The 24400-nt window shown below is 53.6% G+C and overlaps 2 protein-coding genes across 16 annotated transcripts in view; one reads left to right on the top strand and one right to left on the bottom strand.

Moving 5' to 3' along the window:
- KCNH1 (potassium voltage-gated channel subfamily H member 1) overlaps positions 1-5095 on the top strand; it is a 377304-nt gene extending 372209 nt beyond the window's left edge. For all 5 annotated transcript variants that reach the window (XM_002717533.6, XM_002717532.6, XM_089312133.1 and 2 more), the window contains one exon: positions 1824-5095. In XM_002717533.6, coding sequence (XP_002717579.1) covers positions 1824-2681 — 858 coding nt within the window. In that variant the 3' untranslated portion in view covers positions 2682-5095. The remainder of the gene's footprint in view (positions 1-1823) is intronic.
- A 5544-nt stretch (positions 5096-10639) lies between these two features.
- Positions 10640-24400, bottom strand: part of HHAT (hedgehog acyltransferase) — a 300447-nt gene continuing 286686 nt past the window's right edge. For all 11 annotated transcript variants that reach the window (XR_016219599.1, XR_016219600.1, XM_008268452.5 and 8 more), the window contains one exon: positions 10640-11560. Coding sequence is in view for 9 of the 11 variants with exons in the window: in XM_008268452.5 (XP_008266674.3) it covers positions 11469-11560 (92 nt within the window). In the remaining 2 variants the exon portion in view is untranslated. The remainder of the gene's footprint in view (positions 11561-24400) is intronic.

Genomic DNA, 24400 nt, shown 5'->3' with positions numbered 1-24400 from the left:
TGTGGCGGGAGACGACGGGCAGACAGGTGGGGCAGACAGGGAGACGCTCTGGCTGCTGCTGGTGGCACCGAGCTCATCGCTGTGTCACGCAGCCACCCTACGCACTCAGACCGGAAGTGCTCGTCAAAACGCATGGTCACAGCAGCTCTGAGGCAGACTCCATGACTAAGTGCTCAAAAAAAAAAAAAAAAAAAAAAAAACACCACCCAAAAAACCCAAACCCACTGAAGTCAGCAAGCAGGGTGCCTCGTCCCCTAGGAGCTGCATTTTTCGGATTCTCAAAGGAGGGTGCGGGAGGCTTTCCCTGCGCCACCTGCCCATTGATTGACACAGCAGGGTTGCAGTGGCTATGTCTGGCATGACACTCCGGGCAAAGCCAGGAGGTTTCAGGAGAGGCAGCGCTGCCCCAGAGACCCATGCCCCCTCCCAGGGAGCGCCTGGATGGCCCCCACTGGCCGTGCAGCCACAACATCTGAATACGTGGGTCAGTCCCAGCCCATGGGGCACGGGGCTGGCACCGCCCAGGCAGCCACGGCCCCAGGCAGCACTGGCTGCCCTCCCGAAGTCCCCCACAGATACATATTGAGCCTTCCTAGCCCCCCTGTACGCTCGGCCGCGTAACCACTCGGGATAAATCTTGTGTCGGCTCCTCCATATCTGAAGAACTTCCTTCTGTCTTCGAGTCTCAGGGGCTGCCCTGGCACTCTGCTATCGAGAGAGTCGGTAAAACAACGGTGTGTGTGCTGATCCAGACCCTTTCCTTCGTAACAGCCACGGTGGCCTCTCGATTTCCTCTCCTGGGCAAAAGACACCTTCCTGCTGATTCACCGGCTGACCTGTGTTCATTCATTCCACAGGTGTTTATTGAGGCCCCCAGACACCAGGCTGGAAGTACTCAAGTGACAAAAACAAGCAACTTTTTGCTCTTTTAGAGGAGATAAGTTTCCTTTTAACAAGTAGGACACAGTGAAATGGGATAAGCTCTGTCCTGAGCTTGGGACTTTCAGAAGGGTTCAGATGTGCGTGGAAACAACTTGGGGCTTGCTGGGAAACTGCTCCTCCCAGGGACAGAAGCCCAGAAACTAGCTCGAATGTAAAGGGAGAGGGGATACCGGAAGGACGCCCATCTCTGTAGAAATGCAGGGCAGGGACAGGAGCCGGAGCACTTAGTTCCGAAGCCATAGTCTCCTGGGGTACTGCTACCTTCTCAGCCATTTTTCCCTCTCTCCCCTCCATCTCACCTTCCTTAATCCCCTCTTCCCACCTCCTCTGTCTCAGCAGTTGTGTACGTGGGGGGTGGGGGTGGGGGGATAGCTGTATCTCTACTACAAATGGATCCAGGATACAGCAAGGCACCGAGCGCCATGAGCACAGAAAGGGAGGCAGGAGAATAAGACAGAGTGCGATGGAATCACGGAAGACTTTCCGGAGGAGGTGCTGTTTGAGCTGGGGTTTGTTGTGAGAGCGGTCTGGACAGAGAGCAGGGGCCATTCCCAGGCCAGAGAACAGCACGCCCAGGGTCGTGCCACCAGCAAGTCCACTCAGAGCGGTGGGAGAAAGCGTGCTTACCGCTCTGTTCTCCTCATCTCGCCGTTGCTGGGACACCCTTAGTGGGTTTCTCTGACCCTCTTCAAAGTGGACAGGATTCTCCTCAGTCCTGTGTTTCGGATCTGCAGGCTGGACCCCAGGAGCAGATGGGTGTGGCTGAGGAGGGGACGCGGGGAGGCAGGATTAGAAAATCACAGTGGACAAGGACAGCTGCCGTCCAGCTGAGCCAGGAAGCCCAGCCCCGCTCACCCCGCGTGTCTGTCTGTTCCCTGCAGATCGTGTTCCGGAAGATCAGCGACGTGAAGCGGGAGGAGGAGGAGCGCATGAAGCGGAAGAACGAGGCCCCGCTGATCCTGCCCCCGGACCACCCGGTGCGGCGCCTCTTCCAGCGCTTCCGGCAGCAGAAGGAGGCCCGGCTGGCGGCCGAGAGGGGCGGCCGGGACCTGGACGACCTGGACGTGGAGAAGGGCAGCGTGCTGGCCGAGCACGCCTCGGCCAACCACAGCCTGGTGAAGGCCAGCGTGGTCACGGTCCGCGAGAGCCCCGCCACGCCCGTGGCCTTCCAGGCGGCCTCCGCCGCAGCCGTGGCGGACCACGCCAAGCTGCACGCACCGGGCTCCGAGTGCCTGGGCCCCAAGGCGGGCGGGGGCGACTGTGCCAAGCGCAAGGGCTGGGCCCGCTTCAGAGACGCCTGCGCCAAGGGGGAGGACTGGAACAAGGTGTCCAAGGCCGAGTCGATGGAGACGCTGCCCGAGAGGACCAAGGCGGCGGGCGAGGCCACGCTGAAGAAGACGGACTCCTGCGACAGCGGCATCACCAAGAGCGACTTGCGCCTGGACAACGTGGGCGAGGCCCGCAGCCCCCAGGACAGGAGCCCCGTGATGGCAGAGGTCAAACATTGCTTCTACCCCATCCCCGAGCAGACGCTGCAGGCCACCGTCCTGGAGGTCAAGCACGAGCTGAAGGAGGACATCAAGGCCTTGCACGCCAAGATGAGCACCATCGAGCAGCAGCTGGCCGAGATCCTCAGGCTACTAACTTCCAGAAGGTCCTCCCAGTCCCCGCAGGAGCTGTTCGAGATCTCCAGGCCCCAGTCCCCAGGGTCCGAAAGGGACGTGTTTGGAGCCAGCTGAGAGGTTCTCGTCCAGAGTCAAGGACAAAACCCTAGACCCCCTTGCCCGGACACCACCCACCACCCATGCCCACGCGGCCAACAGTTTTCAAGGCAGGTTTCTCCCGAGGGAAAACCTGAGCAGGACCCGTGGCTCGGCAGGTGTGCTCTCCCTGGAGAACAGGATGGGGCGAGGGGCAGCACGCCCTGAGCCTGCAAGCCGGCAGCTGCCTCTGCCGTGGATCCACACCATTCCCCCGGGAAGGGGCAGGCTGGCTCCGGGGGACTTCCTTCGTTTGTAATTTTTTACTACTGGGATATTTGTACAAGGTTCAAACTACCAGAAAAGAGTGGCCACCGCGCGGGAGTGGGCAGGGGAGTGCCCGGAGCCCTCCTGGACTCCTGTAAATACCTGTTTCCCTGTTGACGCTGGTGAGGAGCTTGGGACAAGGGGAGCCTGTCCACTTCCTGCCTCTGAAGGTGCAGGAGGCTGGTGCCTGCCTCCCCAGGGCAGCTTCAGGTCTCAGTGCCCCAGAGAGGTGAGGCAGGGGGGAGGGACCCTGGGCCCCCACGAGGCTGCAGAGGCCCCCGGTGAGCTCTGGAAGCCAAGCGAGCTTCCCGTGGCGGGTTGCTGTGCTGCTTTTCCGTCTTGACCTCTTCCCACGTGTTCCCGTGGCATTCCTCAGGGTATGGAGCATTGGCAGGAAGGGCCTGGGCCCCAAGTTGCTTTGTTCAATACACACACACACACACACACACACAGCCTCAAGATGACCGTAGCCAGCGCTATGGCGATATTTGAACATTTTCATTCTCCTTGGATTGCCCTGCAGACGTCTGTATTTTCTTCACCACGTATCCCCCGAGGACAGCCGGGAGCGTGCTTGGCCTTATTTTTAAGGCAGCCTCTTTACTTTCTGCTGTAGCCAGTAGGATTGCAGGAGGAAGCAGGAAGATGAGCGGGGCACAGTCATCTGAATTAAGCAGGAAGGATTTGAGCTATCTCCACGCAGGACCAGGAGCAGTGGCCAGGAAAGGGCCGAGCTCTGTGCCACCTCCGGGCTGATGCACAGTGCACTCACAGGGTCAGGCTGTGCGTGCACTGGGGCTTTTCCCAGCAACAGCCCAGCGAAAGAGAAAAAAGTCTCTTCCAGCAAAGTGGAGCTAGCTGAGGGGTATGACCTGGAGAGAAGAGAGGTCCCGGGACCCCAAACACTGCCCAGCAAGGCTGGGAGTTCAGCCCTGAACACTCCGCTGTGCGAGAGTGTGACGAGGGCTGTGGGCAACAGCATGGACTGATCCAGGTTGCGCTTTGGCCCTCTGGCACCCCCATCCCTGGCACGGCTTCGCTACTGAGATTCTGAGTCCCGGTGTCCTTAGGGAACCCCGCAGGTCATGCCCTACCAAAGATACTCAGCGTTTGTGCAGGCCCCCTGCCCCTTCAGTCTTGCTCAGCAGCCACCACACAGCCCAGGACCTGGCCCGCAGATGTTGGTGCGAGGCAGGCTGACCTCCCTCACTTGACCAGGTCAGCACAGATGGCTCCAGGGAGCAGGGCCCAGGAGGGCACCTGCCCCCAATGCCCTGCACACGCACACCCTCTGCCTCTCCCGGGAGCCTTGCAGAGGTGGCCTCCGGCTCCCTGGGCTGGGACATTATTTAGCCACAAGGGAGAAGGTGTGATTTCCCAAGGCCGAGGCGTGCCTGTTTGTGAGTCTGGATAAAGCTGGGGGGCCTCCAGCTTCCTCAACTGGGGCAGAGGCTATAACGTATCTGGACTCCCGGCTGCTCCTATGCTTCCTAACTAGCTTCTGAAGCTTAGGACCTGCTTTTGGGGCAGGGCTAGGGCCCCTATTACCCTAACAGCTAGCTTCAGAAGCGTCGCCGCCCAGGGCTCCAGTTACCTGGTGTCAGGCCCTGTCCAGCTCGTCACGGGCTGGCGCATCCCTCCAGGAAACAATTCCCCAGGTAGGCCCTAGGGGAGGCTCGGAAGCCCAGGGTTCTTTCCAGGGGGATGTACCCCCAAAGTAGCGCCATCAGCTGGCCCAGGCTCTGCTGTGGAAATCTGCCCAGCTCGAGGTTGTAGGGGTCACCGTGACAGCAGCGTGTGACCGTCTAAGCTTGTATTCTCCGTTTTTTTTCTCTCTGCTGTAATTGTTTAAAAAGTTTTTTTTTTTTTTCCCAGAGAAAATAAGCCCAACCTTTCTTCCTTGCCTTTGCCTGGCTTGCACTTGGCCCCGGGTAGCTTTGTGCTGTTGACCTGGCGTGGCCACAACCCCGCCCGGTGTCCTGGGCATGGACCACAGACTTCAGATCCCACTGTTCCCTGGTAGCTGGAGAGAGCAGGGGAACAGAGGTTCAGGTTTTAGACTGAACTTGTGCACTTCAGAAAAATCCTGCTCAGAGCCACACGTCCTTTGGAGGCAATTTTCCCCTTTCTGAGGTATCCCGAGGCTGCTTTGCAATGGCGAGGTCCTATCCCCGTGCCCCGGCTGCTTCCTTCCACTGATGGAGGTGTGGGGAGCGGGCTCAGTCCCAGACGAGGATGCTCCAGGGTGTGTGGGCCTGCACAGCACGGACTCCAGCCATCCCCCGACCTCCCCTGCTGGGCATGACAGCGTGGCCAAAGGCAGGCGAGAGAGGCAGCCATTTGGTTGAGAATCTCTGGTCTAGTACACACTTAATGCAACTAATTAATTGCATTAATACATTGCTACACAATGCTATAAGTCTCCAAGCGTTTGAAAGCTATTCTCATCTCAGCAGAGATCCAGCAGGCCTTTCTTTTCTTTGGGTTCTTCTTGCTGACTCCTGGGGCCCGTTTTACCCCCAGTCTCTGATCCTGTGTACTGCTGCAGGCCGAGCCCCTTTCCTGGAATCCTTCTCTTTCAAAAGCTGGGAGAGCTGGGCTGGGGACAAAATCGTACTTCACCCTGCCCGATGCAGCAAGCCTCTCTCTCCCACGTCCTCAGGTGGCAGGTGCCAGTGTTAGGCCGGCTGTCAGCCTTCCCCTCCACGCATGCGTGGGGGCGGAATGAACTCTTGAGGGAGTCTCGGTCGGGGCACAGCCCGTCTCCCCTCGCTGCACTGATCTCTGGGAAATTTTTGGAGCCCTGGTGGAGGTACAAGTTGCTCACATGCATTTGATTAACAGATTGTACTATGTTTTGCAATAAAGATGTTTCGCCTTAAGACCCGTGAACGGAACTCCAGCCGTGACGGAGCTGCCACTGCCCCTTCCTCCCGCCCCACCTGCTGTTGCTTTGCGGGGAGGCCGCCAGCCTCTTCTCTGTCACGTCATCCGTGTGACTGCCCCGTACACTTCCTTCAGTCAAGGTTACCTTCACCAGCTCCTGTGCCCTCCACCTGGGGGAGACTTCCCTGTCCTGCCAGCACCAACGGCAACCCTCGGAGGAAGCACTGTTTTCTCACTGAAGGTGTTCACGGTCAAGTTTTAATTTCTCCCACTCACGGTTCAAAAGAATCCATGTGAATTTACCTACAGCTTACGTTAGTTTCACGTGAAACTGCACTCTCCTGCGAGCATATCAGACTCTGGGCCCTCAAGAACTGGACTTGAACATTCTGCAGGTGCCAGATGTTGGGGGTGCCCCCCCACCTACATTACCCTCTTCTTGGAGCCATTGTCTCTTTCTTATCTGTGACTTCTGAGTCATCCAGTGGCCCCGTCAGTAGTTCCCTGAGACGTTCACAGATCTTGTATCAGGATATGAACTGTTTTTGTGTTCAAAAGGAGGCAGCCCTGCCTGATGAATGTATTCTCTTAATATTCAGCCGCTGTGTTGGTGCATCAGTTGCAGACTGTCCACATGCCACGTTTCACGGACACTGCAAGGACACTCCTTAGGAGCGGTTCGTCATTCCAGCGCTTCTCCCTATATTAACACGCTTCCCATTGAGTCCCGCCAAGTCCTTTATTGAGTTTTTTTTCTTGCATCTGTCATTTTGTCCAAACAAGCATGAATAAACAGAAGTGCAAATGAGCTGCTACCATTTATGTGGTCAGCTGAGGTTGGTGCCAGAACCCCCCCGGATGTCTGTGGCTTGGGTATGATAAGAGGAACGTGTGGGACCCTCCATGGATGATGTTCCTGCCCTTCTCTACATTTTTAAACAAGCACAAATGATATTTGTAAAAAGATTAAAAAGTTTAATTTTATTTATTATGGTAATAAACTATTTTATACATGATGCTTGCTTTCGCCTTTCCTTGTAAGTCATCAAATTGGCTGGGGTGACCTAAAATGACAGAGTGAGGAAGAACAGATATACTTTTCCTTCACAGGAACTTGGGCAGTGCGGGTATGGAGAGCAACTATGATCATGGTTTCTGGAGAACTTAAAATTCTAGAGCTAGCAGGCTGGCACCCTGGGTTCTAGTCTCGGTCGGGGCGCCGGATTCTGTCCCGGTTGCCCCTCTTCCAGGCCAGCTCTCTGCTGTGGCCAGGGAGTGCAGTGGAGGATGGCCCAAGTGCTTGGGCCCTGCACCCCATGGGAGACTAGGAGAAGTACCTGGCTCCTGCCATTGGATCAGCACGGTGCGCCAGCCGCAGCGGCCATTGGAGGTTGAACCAACGGCAAAGGAAGACCTTTCTCTCTGTCTCTCTCACTGTCCATTCTGCCTGTCAAAAAAAAAAAAAAAAATATTCTAGAGCTAGCGAGATGATGCATAAAGTACGGCATGGCAAGAGAATGGATATGGAGCTGGCGGCCCCCAGGCAGATACCAGGGTACAGAGCCTGCCTTCAAAACCTGTGCCCTGGTCTTCTTTGTGCTCATGTCACAGAATACCTGAGACTGGGTCATTTGCAAAGGAAAGGGCTTTACTTTGGCTTACAGTTCTAGTGGTTGGCCAAGTCCAAGACTGGTTGCCTCTGGTGAGGGTCTTGAGCTGCTTCCTGCCATGGCTGGCGACAGAAGGTCAAGCAAGCCTGTGCAGAGCAGACACAGCATGGGGGGGGGGGGGGGCTGCGTAACCATGGCAACGAATCCGGTTCCTCAAGAGCAAGAACTTGCCCACCACTGCAGCTAACCCCGTCCCTCACCCCACCTCCCCACCCACACAAGGCATTCATCTCTGTCCTAGCTAATTACCTTTTAAAGGCCCCATTCCCAATGCCACCAAAATGGCAGTTCAACAAGCGTTTCTATGTTCAAGGCGTAACAATCGGGCGGCACTGGAAGACTACAGAACATGCTGGCTTAACATCTGAAGTTGATCCCCACTTAGAAGTGAACTTTATTTTGAACAATTTGAATTGCAATTTGTATAAAATAATTATGCTATGCTCTAAACGATAGGGAAGTATTAAAGAACATAATCTTTTCTGAATGACTGGATGTTAATAATATTAATTTTGATCAGTGCTTTACTTAATTGGTAGTTTCAGCAGCTATTAAGGTACAGGATTACTGCCCTTAAACTAAATAGTGTTAAATTCCGGCATGGTTTCAAGTCTGTTTTTTTAATTGGTATTGCTTCTTGCTCATGGCAAGACTCCATAATACTGCTAACTGAGTTCCTTATTTGAGAGGCAGAGATAGATAGAGACATTCACAACACAAATACAGAGAGCACGCTCATCCTCTGATTGACTCCCCTGCAATGGCTGGGGCTGCACCAGGCTTGAAGCTGGCAGCCAGGATTCAATCCAGGTCTCCCATTGGGTGGCAGGGACCCAACTACTTGAGCTAGCACCAGCCACTGCACAGTGCACGGCAGCACGAAGCTGGAATCAGTGGTGGAGTCAGAACTCAAGGCCAGGCACTCTGGTACAGAATGTGGGCTTCTTAACTGGCATTTAAACTGCCAGACGTCCGCCCCCAACCTAAATTCCTAACATCCATCGGCCCACATTTCAAGATCAGCTCTTTTCCTATATACACGGCAGCTTCATTCAGGGAAGAGGCATCTCTGATCTATGAGCTAAATCCAGGCCTCTGCTTGATCTTACAGGGCCACAGTATGAATACACTAAATTTTTAATGACAGTCTTCCCATCCTATTATTTAAGTACATTGCAGAAAAGGAGGATAAAAAATTTCAGGGTGATATTATTTGAAATTCCAAAGGACTGACATTCATTTTAAAAAACATCATCTCATAAGGCATAAAACACCACATTCTTTATCCTCAAAATCATAAGTGAGTATGGCCTCTGTGATCAGTCAGCAGGATAGTCATTCAGAACTATGTGATACGACACTTTAAAGGCCAAATGGGAGTCAACTTTTTAAAGCATTTTTGGTTTTGGTATGTGTTTTAAAAGGAAACAATTTCCCTGAAGAAAGATCTCAAAAGAGGCTCTGTCAAGACCATCTGGCTTCTCTCTCTGGTCACGCTGAAGTGAGCCCTGCTGTATGGACGGACACACCGTGGGATACCTGTAACAGACAAGCTCACTGTATTGTGCTTCATTTCTTATAGTTAGTCAGCAGCTACATTATTGTTTTAAATAAACCAAATGAGCCGCCTCAGTGCCCCTTAGGGGCAGCTCCCTCTCTCTAAACTGAGATTTTCCCAGTATAGAGATGATAATACAATTGTGTGAGTGTGTGTGTGTATGATCTATCTTCACCCTAGGCCTACAGTGTTTAATAGATCAAAACGTTTCTGCTTTCATTTCAAACGAATTAATCTGGAAAAATAACACTCTTCAGTCTTCATGTGCGGTCCCAAGAATTTGCCAGAATGACTGGGCTTTACCTGACCTCCGATGCCTTGCTTGCTCCTCGGGTATCGTCATGGCGATGGTGCATGGAGCTCTCGGGCTTGTTCACAGAGCCAGGGCAAGGTCAGGGGCTCCTGGGGCTGGCAGTGACCGTGGGCCCTCGTCTGGTCTCTTCCTAGCGCCATGCCAACAGCTGCCCAGGGCTGATGACGTGTCTGATGTGCCTCAGCTAGAACGGTTCTGTGTGCCAAGGCACCTTGAGGGTCTTTCATTTAAAGCAATTCCAAGATTTTATTCATTTAAATGATGTGAGCAGTATTGCCATTCTCATCTTACAGGTGGGGAGCGGTGATCCTGGGTAACCACACCTTGGCTGGTCAGGCCTCAAGTGCATTGCTAAACAGCAATCCCTTGCCAACTTCTGAGGCCCATTCCGAATCATATAATCCTTTCAAGGAAACCCAGGAGTGTTCCTTCCGCATATACCCGCTCTCCCAATGCAGTGTAACGAGTAAGTCTACTTGTTCTATAAACGGGATCTTTGAAGAGCTCAAAATAACCTGTATCATTTGTGTACACACATACGTTAGATACTGTTATTTCCACACTCCTTTGGGCCCTAGGAAACCCTTCCTTCTAAGTAAACTTCAGCCGAACTCCCTCCTGCTGCCCACGGATCCTGACCTGTATCAGCTTGTGACGTTCTGCTGCGTTCATCCGCGCTCATCCTCCCCAGGCTTGTGCCGGCCTTAGCACTGGTCAACACTCTGGAGTCCCCTCCCACGCATGTCCTGCTCCTTAGTGAAGCCACCCGGTGCTGCCCGCGCCCGCCTGTCCCCCTCGAGCCTCTGCTCTCTGCCTCAGCTGACACACAGCGTGCCCACCTCAGGTCATCAACACCCGGCCCCTCCCATCTCTCCCCGAAGCCGAGCATTTAGGAAGAAACACCATCAGCAAAGTGGCCCTGTACTCCGGGAGTGTAAATCTAACTGAGCTGATACCCGTGGCCGAGACACAAGGACAGAGAAGAGATCAAACTATAGTCCAACCTTTTCCACCCACTGACTTAATTCATGTGCTTGAGATATTATAAGTTGTCCACCACTAGATACACTATGGAACCAAATTTTAAAGATTTACTATCCCCGCCCCAAACACAACCCAAAGGCGAATTCTGAGTTACTTACCACTGGGAGCCACTGGTAACCTGTCCAGTTATCCATTTCGTAAGTATGCTTGGATTTTAAACATGTCCTCAAAAATACTCAAAATAATTCTACAAAAAATGTGAATTATCTATGCAACATAAAAGGTTTCATTTTATTTGAATCAAAACAAAGCAGTATAAACCACCAAGGAGCCCGTGACTGCTGGGACTTGCATGGCAAGGGCAGACAAGACCACAAAAGGCACCCCCGTTCCTTACTTTCCGTGACCTGCCAGACAGGATCTGTTCATGCAAGCACTATTCTCTGGTTTTTAAACTCTATGAGTAAGCAATTAACTTGCAGAACCACCACCATAGCCACACTTTTCTGAAGGTCTCAGGAACAGGTAGCCTAAATAGTTCTCCCTGATGAAGTTCACATCACAGGAGGACTCCTAGAAGCCCCTAGCACTGTGTCTGTCTGCTTGGACGAGGTCATGAGAAACACAGCTGTCGCTGTCACCTCCCTACTGAGGAGCTGTGGGAAGCAGCTAGGGCTGGTTCTAGCCACCACACCAAGACATTCTAGAAATACTGCCCAGTGGAGGATGGGGCTATCGCTAACTGGGATTTCTGTGTCTCCATCAAGAAATGTCCGTTGTATTTAATTCTGAGCAGAGAGAGAACTGGGACTAGGTTCTAGACCAAAATATCATCAGGTGCAGCCAGGCAAAACACCCTACACACTGCACCCCGAGGCATTCATCAGGCAAATAATGCCCCCAAGTTAGAAGACTGCATGGTTGTGAATTTCCTGTGACATTTCGGGCTTCTGTCTTGCAGGGAGGTAAGTTCACAGAGACGAGCAGACCAAGCACTGGTCCCTGGAGAGGGTCCTGGAGTAGGAGGTCAGGCTGCAGCACCATCTGCCCTGGAGGCTGGCTGGGAGAGCTGGCCTGGGCCAGCGCTGTCAGTCCCGGGTGTACGTCTGGGCCCAGGCAATGCCCACGTGGGAGTAGCAGTACAGGAATCCCAGGACAGAGAGGGTCACCCATGGCCAGCCTGTGGGGAGAGGAGAGAGGCGAGATGGTGAGCAAGTCCTGCAGCAGGCCCTCCCACGCAGGCAGACTGTCCCCACCTGGAGACGGCAGCTGCCCTGGAACTGCTCCAGCTGGGACTCAGGTGAGTCCCACGTCCCCATTTGGACCAGCATGAAACACAGAACGCACATCACAAATGCCTACGTCTAGAAATAGGGCGTTCTTTTTAAAGAACATGTCTTTAGAGGACTAAGGCAGATAATAACCAAAAAAGAAAAAAAGGCTCCGAGCCCCTTAATCAGTTTCCAAACACTGACTCAGCAGCTTCGGAAGTACAGAGACCAGACCAAATACTTGACTTTCAAAACTCCACACTTTGAGTGGTTCCTTCTAGAAATACTTGTCTCTTCATTCTGCTTCTACTACTTAACAGCCCTTTTATGCCACTTGCTATTTACTGATCTTCATGTTGTCAACACGTTTCACTCATTCATTTATACCGAGGACTTTGGAGAGCCAGTGGTATCATGGATGCACCAGAAGCCAACATAGAAAGACCCGGTTGTGAGTCAAAGTTCCTTCCACTCCAGCACATGTCAGTAGGAGTCGTGATCTGTGCATTAAGTGTTAAATGGAAGGCACAGAGTCCATTTAAACTGGATTGTGTGGGGCCGGTGCTGTGGTACAGTGGGTTAATCCTCCGCCTGTGGTGCTGGCGTCCCATATGGGCACTGATTCTAGTCCCAGCTGCTCCTTTTCTGATCCAGCTCCCTGCGATGGCCTGAGAAAGCAGTAGGAGAAGACCCAAGTGCTTGGGACCCTGCACCTGCGTGGGAGACCCAGAGGAAGCTTCTGGCTCCTGGCTTCAGGTCAGCCCAGCTTCAGTCACTTGGAGCCATTGGGGAGTGAACCAGTGGAAGGAAGACCTTTCTGTCTCTCCTTCTGTCTGTAATTCTACCTTTCAAATAAATCTTAATAAACAAACAAACAAACAAATTGGATCATGTGAGATGAACAAGGGTTTGTCAGAGGGGAAGGGGCAGGGACAAGCTACCAGAGACACCAAGCATACACAGCACAGGCCATCTAAAGAACAGGAGTCAGGTGACGTGGCTGCCACTGGGGGAGGGAATGCTGTGCAAAGTCCCTGAGGGTTGTCAGAACCCTGGAAGGCTCTCTGCTGTGTCAACCATTAGCTGCTACTATTATTAATATGACACTGGTAAGTCGCTATGGCATAGGGGTTCAATGTGAGCAGGCTCCCAAGGGAGATGAGACACAAGTTCAAATCCTGGCTCTACCCCTTGCCAGCTATGTGGGTAGCCTCAAGTAAGTTAAGTTAACAAATCTAGGGATACAACAACTCGCTTACTAGGGTCCTTCCAAGGACCGAGTGAGAGGACGTGAAGACTTGCCTAGCACATGCCTAGCACATGCTGGGCACAAAAGAAAAGTGTAGCAATGGTGGTAAGAGCAACACAGACGTCTCTCTCCAGCAAGGCTACAGGGACGATGGGAAACTCAAGCCTCGTTCTTCCTGTTTTCGACTTGCACCTTACACACACTGGCTTGCTACCGGCCCAGCCGGTGAGAGCAGCGAGGGCAGCCAAGGAACCCTAGCAATCTGGCCCCAGGGCCAGCCATGTGTTCCCACCTCTGCCTGTGATTAGCAGTATATTTGTATGTTTGTTTCCTGGGGTTGCCCTAACAAAGCACCACAAACATAACGGCTTCAAACAGCAGACTCATTCTCTGACAGATCTAAAGGCGGAAGTTCAAAACCAAGGTGTTGGCAGGGCCACGCTCCCTCTGAGGACTCGGAAGAATCCCTCCTCACCGCCTCCTGTGGCTCCTGCATCCCTTGGCTCGGAGCAGGATCACTGCGGTCACCACCCCTGCCTTCTCCACGTCTCTGTCCTCTCCCTATGTGAGCACCCATCACTGGATATAAGCCACACTAAATCTAGTATGGGTTCCTCCCAAGGCCTGCAACTGATTACATCTGCAGAGATCCTACTTCCAAATGAGGCCACATTCTGAGGTCCCGGGGACGGGTTATGGGGACAGGAGAAGCTGGGCCCAGGACAGCCAGCTCCTTTTCCCAAGCTTCAGGAGGGAGCCATCGGTCTGAGGCCCACAGAGCCTGAGGCCCTGTGGCTCAGACCCAGGTACCAGGGGCGTGGCCAGCCCCTGCTCCTCAGGGGCTCAGGCAGCAGGATGGAGGGAGGGGCTCTCCCTACCCTTACTGGAAAAGCTATCCAGACAGGCATCTGGAGACTTAGGATCCGGACTGTATTATGTCACCCTAGCAAGGCCTGTTACCTCCTCTATACAATTGGAGCACAAGGTAGCTCTTTTGAAAACAAAAACAAAAAGAGATGAATCAAGTCAGACCACAGACTCCATACTGCTTTGCAAAGTGTTTTAGAAATGCAAGGAATCGGGGCTGGTGCTGCAGTGTAGCAGTTACAGGCTCCCCCTGCAGTGCTGGCATCCCATACGGGCACTGGTTCGGTCCCTGCTGCTCCTCTTCCGATCCAGCTCCCTGGAGAGCAGTGGAAGTTGGTCCAAGTCCTTGGGCCCCTGCATTCACGCAGGAGACCCAGATGAAGCTCCTGGCTTTGGCCTGGCTGTTGCAGCCATTTGGGGAGTGAACCAGCAAATGGAAGCACTCTCTCTCCCTCTCCCTCTCCCTCTGTAACTCTAACTTTCAAATAAATAAATCTTAAAGGAGAGAGAGTGAGAGAAATGCAAGGGATTGATGCAGTGACAGCCGAGCACTCTGCTCCACACATGCAGCTTACGGACTCTCTCCGTGCCCACGTGGTCCCGCACGCAGCAATCCCAACGTATCCAGGACACCTGCCATGGACTCCTCATCCCTTCCTGACCTCAGGCCGAAGAGGACAAGGAGAAGACATCCCACAAGCCCCCTCTCCAGACCATTCAACCAACACTCTGTGAGTACTTGCTCTATGCCTGGGCCTGTCCTAACCTTGACTTCACCCTCTTAGGGTTTTTGACTGTGGCCACCAGGCCCTGATGTGGCCCAAGGGAGTAGGGTTGGGCTTGGGGCAGTGCCTCCTCTTCATCAGGGTTCAGTTGAGGACAGAACTGTCAAACTGAAAGCAAACTCCATGGGCTAACCTTCTGGCAACATTCCCAGGGCTGCTGCCACAATGTGCTGTCATGCAGGCTCGTCAGACATTAACCGAAAAAGCACGGTGTCAAAAGGACGTGTCCTGACCAGAAACACTGCCTCCCGCTGCAGGCTTCCCTCCCCCGGCCTTTCCCAACTGGCCCTCCTGTGTTCTCTCCCTTCATCCATTTTCTTTTTTTTTTTTTTTAAAGATTTATTTATTTGAAAGGCAGAGTTACACAGAGAGAGGAAGAGACAGAGAGAAAGATCTTCCATCTGCTGATTCACTCCCCCAAATGGCTGCAACAGCTGGAGCTGCACAGAGCTGAAGCCAGGAGCTTCATTTGGGTCCCCCACGTGAGTGCAGGGGCCCAAGCACTCAGGCCATCTTCCACTCTTTTCCCAGGTGCATTAGTAGGGAGCTGGATCAGAAGAGGAGTAGCCGACACTCAACCCAGTGCCCATGTGGGATGCCACGGCTGCAGCCAGCCATTTAACCCACGGTGCACACAGCTGGCCCCCATTCTCATCCATTTTCACAAGCCCCACTCCTTTCATGTTTCCCTTTTTTTTCCCTCCCTCCTTCTCCTTTTCCCTCTCTATTAATGTGGCTCATAGAGCCTGGTAGAAATTGTGGTCTTGTCAAAGGAAAAAATCCTTCTGAGGAAGGTGCTTTAGGGTTGAAGCCCCCACACACTCGGCGCTCTCAAGGCTGGGTCCCCCAGGATCAGCAACGTGTCTAACTTCCTCCTGAGCTTGTGACACCAGAACCTAACGAGATCTTCACAGAGGATCGCCTTTAACAGGTCATGGCAGCATCAGAGACAGGATGAACAGGTTGTTGGCAAGTCAGACAATCATTGTAAAAGCTCAGGTTGTACAGTTAATATGATGGATTATTTGACAGACAGAGCTAAACACATAGAAGCAGTATGTATGATAGCTCAATAGATTCAATTAAAAGGACCAGTGTAGGTGGTACAATAGGTAGAGTTAAAAGATGTAGGTAGTTGTATTGTGATATTGCTGATGGGATATTGGTGAGGTGTATTATAACTAAGCTAATGAGGAAGAGGTAGGCACAGAGGGAGTGTTTAGTGCTCAGAGGAAGTGCTGTAATTGTACTGAGGTTATTACAGCTGAGTAATGACATTCATCTGAAAGGACTGGATAGGAAGAGGCTCAGGCTGGAGAGAGAACAGACTATCATCAAGCAGGTCCAGGAGAAGCCAAAGGTACGTTTGTTGGAAAGTGAGAGATAATGAGACCAAGGACTAGGTCTCAGAAAAGACTTTGTTCACAGGTAATATAGCGAAATGATGGAGCTTCTGTGGAAGCTGCCTGGAGGTTCCTCCACTAATTAAACACAGAACCAGCACGCACATACCCAGAAGAGTTACAAGCAGGAACGAGAAGAGGTATTTGTACATCGGGTTCGTAACAGAACCATTCGCAATGCTCAAGGGGAGAAAGCACTCCAAGTGTCCATCACCAAGTGAAGATGGAATAGACAGGCAGTGGAATATCACAAAGGAAAACCCTGGAGTATGCTACAACATCGATGGACCCTGAAGACAGCACGTTACATGACATCAGCCAGGAACAAAAGAATATTATGACTGCACTTATCAGCAGTCCAGTTCCCAGAGGCAGGAGGCAGAATGGTGGCTTCCAGGGCCTTCAGGAAGGAGGCGTGGGAAATTAGGGTTTGATGGGTATACAGTTGCATTTTGGGAGGCTCCACAGATGGACCATGTTGATGGTTGCACAACAGTGAGAGTGTACCCACTGCCACCGAGTGTGTACCTTAAAATCGTCAAAATGATACATTTTGTGGAATATATAACTTGATAGAAAAAATTATGCTGAAGGAAGACCTTGTCAAAATAATACATCCTGCATGATCCCATTTATATAAAATTCAGGCTACTTTATAGTTACAAAAAGCACACCAGTGGTTGCTGGGCCAGGTGGATGGAGAGACTGCAAAGGGGCCCAAGGACTGTTCTGGGAAGAGGCTGTTTTGTATCTTGACTATTGGGAAGGTTTCAAGGCTGCACACAATTGTCTAAATTCATCCAACTGTATACCTTGATTGGATGTATTTGATTGTGCATGAATTACTTCTCAATAAAGTTGACTCCAAATATTTTGAAGGCAACATTGGGATATTAGCAAATCACAGACTGGCAGCATTGGCTTGCCACGTCCTAGGTTACAGATGCCCTAAACTGTTCAAACAGAAGCTGCAGGAAAACACAACTTGGTTTTCCAATGATGATGCAGCTGCAGTCCATCTCCCTAGGCAGAGTGGAACTTCTCATGTGCACGACAGAACCCAGGGCTCCCCTAGTCAGGCCTTCTTCCACCAGGGACTCTGGGAGCACTTTCTCAGCCAGGCAGAAGCATTCAGCAATGGGGCACCTGCTGCAGCCGAGTCAGCATAGATCCCTATCCTGGGGAAGAAACCAGTCCCTCCCAGTGGGAGAGGAGTTAACTGAACAGCTGGGTTGTGTGTGAACTGTTGAGGACCCCATCACAGGATCACTCTGCTCTCAGGTTGCCCCCACCCCGAGGCCATGACCGCCATTTTGGCTCTACCAGGGTTTATTTCACTGTGAACCATTTTTAGGGGAAAAAATGGTTGATGACCAGTATATGAACAACTTTGCAGGGCAGTCTTCTTCCCAACCCCTAGCCAGCACCTTGTCCACGTGCAGTTTACAAAGACCACGGAATCTGCTACACAGCTTACAAGGCATTCACAATCCTAGATTATTCTCCCATAACTCACATGCAGCCACTACTGTTTCAGTTTAAGAGGGAGAAACTGAGGCTCGTGAAAGCAAAAATCTCGTCACAAACCATGCAGCTAGAAGATTCTCAAGCTGTGATTTAAAACATGTTTTTGCTTCAAGCTACTCTGAATCAAAAGGGCCCAGAGCGCACATCCCAAGCCAAGGGTATGCGGTAGAATCCTCTCTGCAGGACATCAGCCTGGCCTGCATTTCCTATCTACCATAAACATCACCCTAGCTTCTTCCCTCCATCCATGCAAACAAGTTTTCTCTCCAGAGGAGGCTCAGAGCCCATGGCCCCCCATCTCCCAGCTCATCCACCACTCCGTCATCACCCTGCTGGTTTTCATTTATCCCAAATGAAGAACACTGGGACCCTCCCAGTTTGGCTCTTGGGTCCCCACAGCCAGACAGGTAGACTCTCACTTTCTGGTCCCATGGAGCAACGTCACCACTGACTCAAAGCCATTCTAAGAAATGAAAAGGAAGGGTCTCCCATTCCTCCAAAGAGCAGCCAGCTGCAAAGGAAACAAGGATCGTCTCTGAAACAAGCCCCCCTTGGATAGAGCCCGAGTCCACACATGTGCAGGAGGTGTATGGTTATGAAACGTCCCCAACACATCCATCCCCGCAGACACACAAGCCTGTGTCACAGCCCACACTGCCATCCTGGTTAAGGCCAAGCAAGGCTGGTGGCTTCTGTCCTGCACAGAGGCCTTGCTAATGGGCTGACTCCGAGAAGGGTCTCGGTAGGGAAATGGCATGAGGAGGTGATCCCAGGAGATGGTGACTGACAGGCTGGAGGGCCAAAGAACATATTCCCTCTCGCTGATCCTGGTCATGGCCTCAGACAGCAGCCTGAGGGCTGACATCCACATCAGAGACTACACAGATGTTAAAGGACTGGTTTGCCGCCCTACGCGCTAGTAAAGCCGCAGTCCCAGCCTCTCCCTTGCGGTTGTCTTCTGCCATGACAGCGGAAAGAAGAACAGAAGGGCGGACACACAGGGTTCTGCAGAAGCCCCCAGGGGCTGCTCCCATACTTGGCTGCCACCTCTTCATATCTACTCAGCCATGCTCATGCCTTGGCACGTGTTAGGATTCTGAACGGTAGATCCCTCCCACGCATAAATCCAGATGCACACGTTTGTAACAGTAGATCCCTCCCACGCATAAACCCAGATGCACACGTTTGTAACAGTAGATCCCTCCCACGCATAAACCCAGATGCACACGTTTGTAACAGTAGATTCCTCCCACGCATAAATCCAGATGCACACATTTGTAATACACTCACCGTGCTTGGGTGGCATTGTCTACTTTGAAGCCACTGGAGAGATTAGAAAACCAGCTCATGCATTAGACCCCATTCCTAGGGTGCTGGCTCAGGACCCAGGAAACCCCACTGACCCCCCGCCAGTCGGGGGGCTCTCCACACCCTCCCCCCATTAACTATGCAGAACGACCTGAAACACTGCCGCCTTCACTGAAAGAGCCGGCTCCTAATAGCACGGGACGCCTAAGGACGTTCAGATCCAGTGGGAGGAAGCAATAAGGTGCTTGGCAGTCGTATATAAATCTCTCCTACTACAGTAGAGAGATCGGCCTGGAGAGATCGTGGAGCCATTCATCAAACAGGCCTGAGCCTACACACCCTCCTGCAGGGCTAACTCGAGAGCTTCCGCCCTAACCAAGCTATGGACCGGGAGCCTCTCCTCTCAGAGAGGTGGTCTGGACACCTTGTGCAGGCCTACAGAGCAAGAATAAAGCTGCCAAGCTTCGAAGCCTATCGACCACCGGGCCTTTTTCCAGACCCAAGGGGCAGGGACCAGGATTCTGGAGAGCTTACCCTGGCTACCTCAGGGTTCTCGTAACAATTTTTCACTCTGAGTTTACAAACCCGAGGCTCAAACCCAGGTTTTCAGGCCTCTGTGTTTTTCAAAAACAATTCACTCTGCTGCCTCACTCACAGCCTCACACGTTACAACCCAGCCTACAGGGCCCCAGCTCGGTTTCTGTCCCGGCTGGTCTGGGGTGGGCCCGAGACTGGGCACTGCCAACCTGTTCCCAGGTGACGTCACACTGCTGGTTCCCGGGAACCACGCTTTGGGGACTGATGTGGAGGAACTCTGCTGGAAGCCAGGGGAGGGGCTCCCCACTGGCGGAGCTGTTTATAAATATGAGGGGACTTTCAAATATTCACGGAAAATGGAATTTAAACATGCTCCTCTTAGAGCCAAGAAATGTTGAAATCCATGAATAGCTTTTTGATAATGCACATTTTCCACGAACATTCTGAAGACCCCTCATAGGCAGGGATTTCTTTCTTTTCTTTTTTTTTTTTTTTGCACCAAAATAAGCTTATCTTTTAATCCCATTTTCCATGAACTTCTCAAAGCACCAAGACAGGGCATCCCTCCTGGCCTGGCCCAACGCTGGCTGTTGTGGCCATCTGGGGAGAGAATCAGCAGATGGAAGACTTCTCTCTCTGTGTCACTCTAACCCTTTCAAAATAGAAAAATAAAGCTTAAAAAAAAAAAAAAAAACAACACCTGAGCTTCCTCACGGAGCAGAGGAGACACTGTTTTCTCAGTATCACCTGTTGCCGGGGACTTCGCCGGCACATTTTTCATTCTGGCACATTTTTCATTCTCACGACCACCTCACCAGGTAGGTATTATTAGTCCTGATTCATAAATACGGCCTCTTTTCCTCTAAGTCACTGGCTTCCAAATCTCAACCCACCCAGTGCTCCAGGTACCCAACGTCAGCGGGAGTGAGGTGGGGGGTGGGGCTGCAAGCGGCAGGTCAGTCATTTCCAACCTCGGCCCTCGCTAACCCGCTTGGCCACCCCAGTCCCCGGGACATCCACTTCTCCGTCTTCTCAAAGGGAGCAGAGGAAGCACCGTGAGCACAGCTGACGGCCTGGGTCGCAGCTCGTCCCCCGCGCACACTGTGGGCGCTGAAGGGCACGTCCTGGGGCCTGCACCATCCTTTCCTGAAAACGTCAAAGCCACCGACACTCGGCCCCTGCTGCGCGCCGAGCATCCACAGGGGGTTTAACAGGGAGACACGGAGGGAAGCAGGGGCTGGGACACCCTCGGGGGGCCTCAGGCCACCCCGCCGCCGCGACACTGGCTGGCTAGGTGCTGGGTGCACATCTGAACCAGCATGACAGCAGCCGCTCGCTCGTGAATCATGTTGTTCACAGTCAATTTACATCCTGATGAAGCCAACCTCGGCCGCATTCCTCATCCTTTCCCGACTCCCGGTGCAAGCAAGCCCCACAGGCAGGCGCTTACTGAAGCACACACTACGTGGATTCAACTCATTTCACGTGGAATGGAAGAAGCGGGAAGCAGCAGCCAGGGCCAGTTTTTCTCATGCTGACAGCACGAGCAGAAAGCGGGGCTGAGCAAACACACATCTTCCCTCTCCAGGGCCACGCAGATGGGGAACCTGCATCCCAGAAAGCCAGCCCCTCCCCTGGGTGCTACACTCGCCAGGGCCCCCGGGCCACAGGCTGCACAGTGGGAACATGCTTCCCCAGCTGTTGCACTATTTCCATAACCTGTGTTTTTAATGGAGCCTAATTAGGAGCATGGCTCATTGTTAATTCATGACCACACAGCGGAGGCCGCCTCGCAAGCAAGCTGATGGGAGCTCCACTCGCGGAACAAAGGGAGGGCACGCTGCGAGCGAGCCAGGCTCCTCTGCAGACAGGCCCACAGTGTGTCCACAAAGCTCCTACTACGTGCTTGACCTTTAGCCAGGAAGCCCTGCTTGTTGTCACGGGCATGGTCTGCACCTTCATTTGAGGGCTCTTCACCTATGCCTCAGGCTCAAGTTCAACAGCCCTGGGAACCAACTCACAGCTGATGGACATGGACGGCTTGGGGAGAACACAGGGGCCAGCCACGAGCTCATCCAGAGCAGAACTGGGTGGGTGGGTGCCCCCGAGGACCTGAAACTGAGCAAGGTGCACAGAGCCGACTCTGGCCGCGTCTCTGCTCTGATGCAACTGCGCGCTTCGGGGAGGCAGCGGTCTGGGAACCATGGTTTGGGGGGAGCGGCTGACGGAACTGGTGAGGCTCGGGCGAAGAGGGAATGCCGCTATAAATACAGAAACAGCGCCTTCACTGAACACGGGCAGGAGGGCACATGAGCACCCCAAGGGCAGGGCTGGGGGCAGGGAGGAGGCACCAGGGAGGCTAAGGGGGCACCTTCACGGCCACAGCCCCCGGTACTCAGGGGAACGCGGGCAGAAGCAGGATGACTGGGCCACCACCGAGCAGACTTCTCAGGTTTCTGGGAGTCCACGCATCTGCTGCCCTCCCAGGCCACAGGGACGCGTGGTAAAATGGCCCGTGAGATTGAGGACACATGGATGCGGCTTGTAGATCTCTGAGTGCTCATTCGCAGACTGCCGAATCTATTCTTCAGGGCACTGCAAACCACAGCTGTGCCACACCCTTGCACAGGGCACCACGCCCTGTCCACCCAGCTGGTCTCTGGTTCCTAAGCCCAGGGAACCTGAAGCCCATTAATGGCAGAGCCCAGAGCCTCAGCACCATTGACACTCATGGGTGTGCCCGGGGGGGGGGGCTGGAAGCGAGGTGCAGGGGATGCGCTGGCCACGAACGCGCATGCTTGCCGACTGGCACTGCACACACCCCCAGTCCCTGCACCACCAAATAAAAATTCCAGGAAGGGAGAGAATGCGAGCGAAACCCAAAGCATACGCATATCTGAAAAGGCGATGTCAGCAAGTGCATCCGCCGTGCTCTCTTCTCGAATCAGCTGTCAGACAAAGGACTCGGACTTGGATTGTGGAGTAAAGAACAGAGGGACGGAGCCAGGCTCTCAGTGGCTGCGGCAGCAGTAGCAGCAGCAGCAGCAGCGGCAGCTCTTCCCAGAGGAGTGACCGTGAGCCGTGAAGCCAAGGCAAGCCGCTGAGTGGGAAGAGGAAGGAGGCGGTCCTGTATGGCCCTGAGGGCTTTGTTCCACCTGCTGGGCCTGCAACTTTGCTCAGCTGAGGAAGGGGACAGGCGTGGCACAGGCTGCGGTGTGTGGCTCCAGAGCTACCTTAGGCCGCTGCTTCTGGTAGAGTGGGGGCAGGCCTGGCAGATTCATCCTGTCTCCCTGCTCTGCTCCTGCTGCCTGGTCCCAGGCAGGCTGGCTGTGCCTGGGAGGCAGCCGGTGGCCATGTGACATTCCCCTGGGGGATGCTGGGTTTGCACAGCTTAGTGCCATCTCAACCACCTAAGCTGCCTTGAAAGGAACCTGACGGAAGCACTGAACAGTTCGGAGATTTGTGCAGAGAAATGCAGCTCCCACATTTGTAAATGCATTTGGAAGAGGCATCTCATCTTCTAGGTCCTGGTGTAAGAAGGGATGTGGGAGACAGGTCAGCAGAGCATCCAAGCTGGGGCATGACGTCATGGTGGCGGCAGTGTCCACAGCTGCAGCGGGAGCAGCTTGCTCATCCCTCAGGGCACAGAGCAGTTAGGTGGCCCTGGGCGCCAGGAGGTAGCGGCACAGGGGCGGGGAGCAGGGACCCCTCTCTGCCAGAGCAGCATGGAGCTGCCCAGGGATGAGGGGGGCTGTGCGTGCGCGCTCTGAGAGCAGGAGAAGCCACATGCACACGGCTACAGGCTTGAGCAGGGCTGCCCCATCCCAGGCACACAGAAGCCACTTCCAGGAAGTGCGGGCATGCGGATAAATCAACAAGTAGCCTGGAGAAAGGCTGTGTGGTCACGTGGGAAGGCGCTGGCCCTGTTCTGTGTCACTCCAGAAGACAGAGCAGGGCCAACAGAAGTCACAAGAGGCAGACTCTGGCCACCGCCAATAGGAGCCTAGAACACGGAGAGCAAGCAAAGGCCATCCGGGTTCCCAGGACCCAGCACCCAGGCGGGCTGGGAGCCGAAGGCGGAGCTCCGGCAAGCCACGGCACCATCCGGGGATGCGGCTTAGGAGGCTATTTCCCTGACCTGCAAAGTGTCAGGCACTCTTGTGCCTGGAAGACATGGAGGAACGGTGTGTTCCCCTCGCACTCCCAGCCCTGGCACGCAGGCCCTGGAGGTGCCCCCTAGGGGCAGCAAGCAAGGATGGCTGGATCCTCGGAGCCCAGGCTGAGCACTGCCTGCTCCCCATCCCCCGAGTCCCCCCGGCACCCTGCTCCCGGGGGCAGCTGGGATGTCCTGACCCTGTATTCAGCCTTTGCAGGAGCAAGCATCTGGCCATCTGAGAAGTGCGTGCAGAGAAACTCAACTTCTTCACCTGCTCGAACCGAACACCTTAAAGCAACTGGCTGCAGAGGCGGAGAAGACAGGACAGGGCACTGGCGAGGTGGGCAGCAGGAAGCAGAGCCAGCCAGCATCTCTCAGGTGGGCTGGAAGGTAATGAACGCTCACCGTCATTACTAAGAAGGTGTTCGCACCTTCCCCGCCGCCTCTGTGCTTCCTGGTCAGGGAGCAGCAATGCCAGGGAGGCTGGGATCCTTTGGGAAACTTTTCCCAGCTGCTCACTCTCTTCCTGGTTCTCTTTCCACGGGGTTAATTGGTGGCCTCCAGGGAAGGCGGCCCTGCTGCTGCAGCTCCGTCTGGCTGGTGTCACTGGCGGCCTCAGAGCACAGTATTTACATCATGCACCCCTTGTAGAGTTTCCAGATGCTCCCTGGGCTGTGGGTCAACTCAGGGCGTGGAACCAGCCCTCCATGGGCTTTCTGCAATTCTTCAACAGTGACAGAGCAGCGTCTATGAGCGTCAGTTCTGTGGCCTGGGTCTCGGCTTCCCCTGTCCGACTGCTCACATCTACCCAGGTCTTCCCGAAACCTGGCAACTACAGCTTGAGGCGGTGGCCAAAGAATGTGCGACAGCCCCCACAGGGCACTCATGGTCATCTCTAAGGACACCCCAGGCTTTGG

The sequence above is a fragment of the Oryctolagus cuniculus genome, chromosome 13 (genome assembly GCF_051225735.1).
Source record: "Oryctolagus cuniculus isolate XC-2025 breed Fujian yellow rabbit chromosome 13, ASM5122573v1, whole genome shotgun sequence".
NCBI classification, from domain to species: Eukaryota; Metazoa; Chordata; class Mammalia; order Lagomorpha; family Leporidae; genus Oryctolagus; species Oryctolagus cuniculus.
Note: the sequence above shows the minus strand (reverse complement) of the source record. Positions and strands in the feature narration are given on the sequence as shown.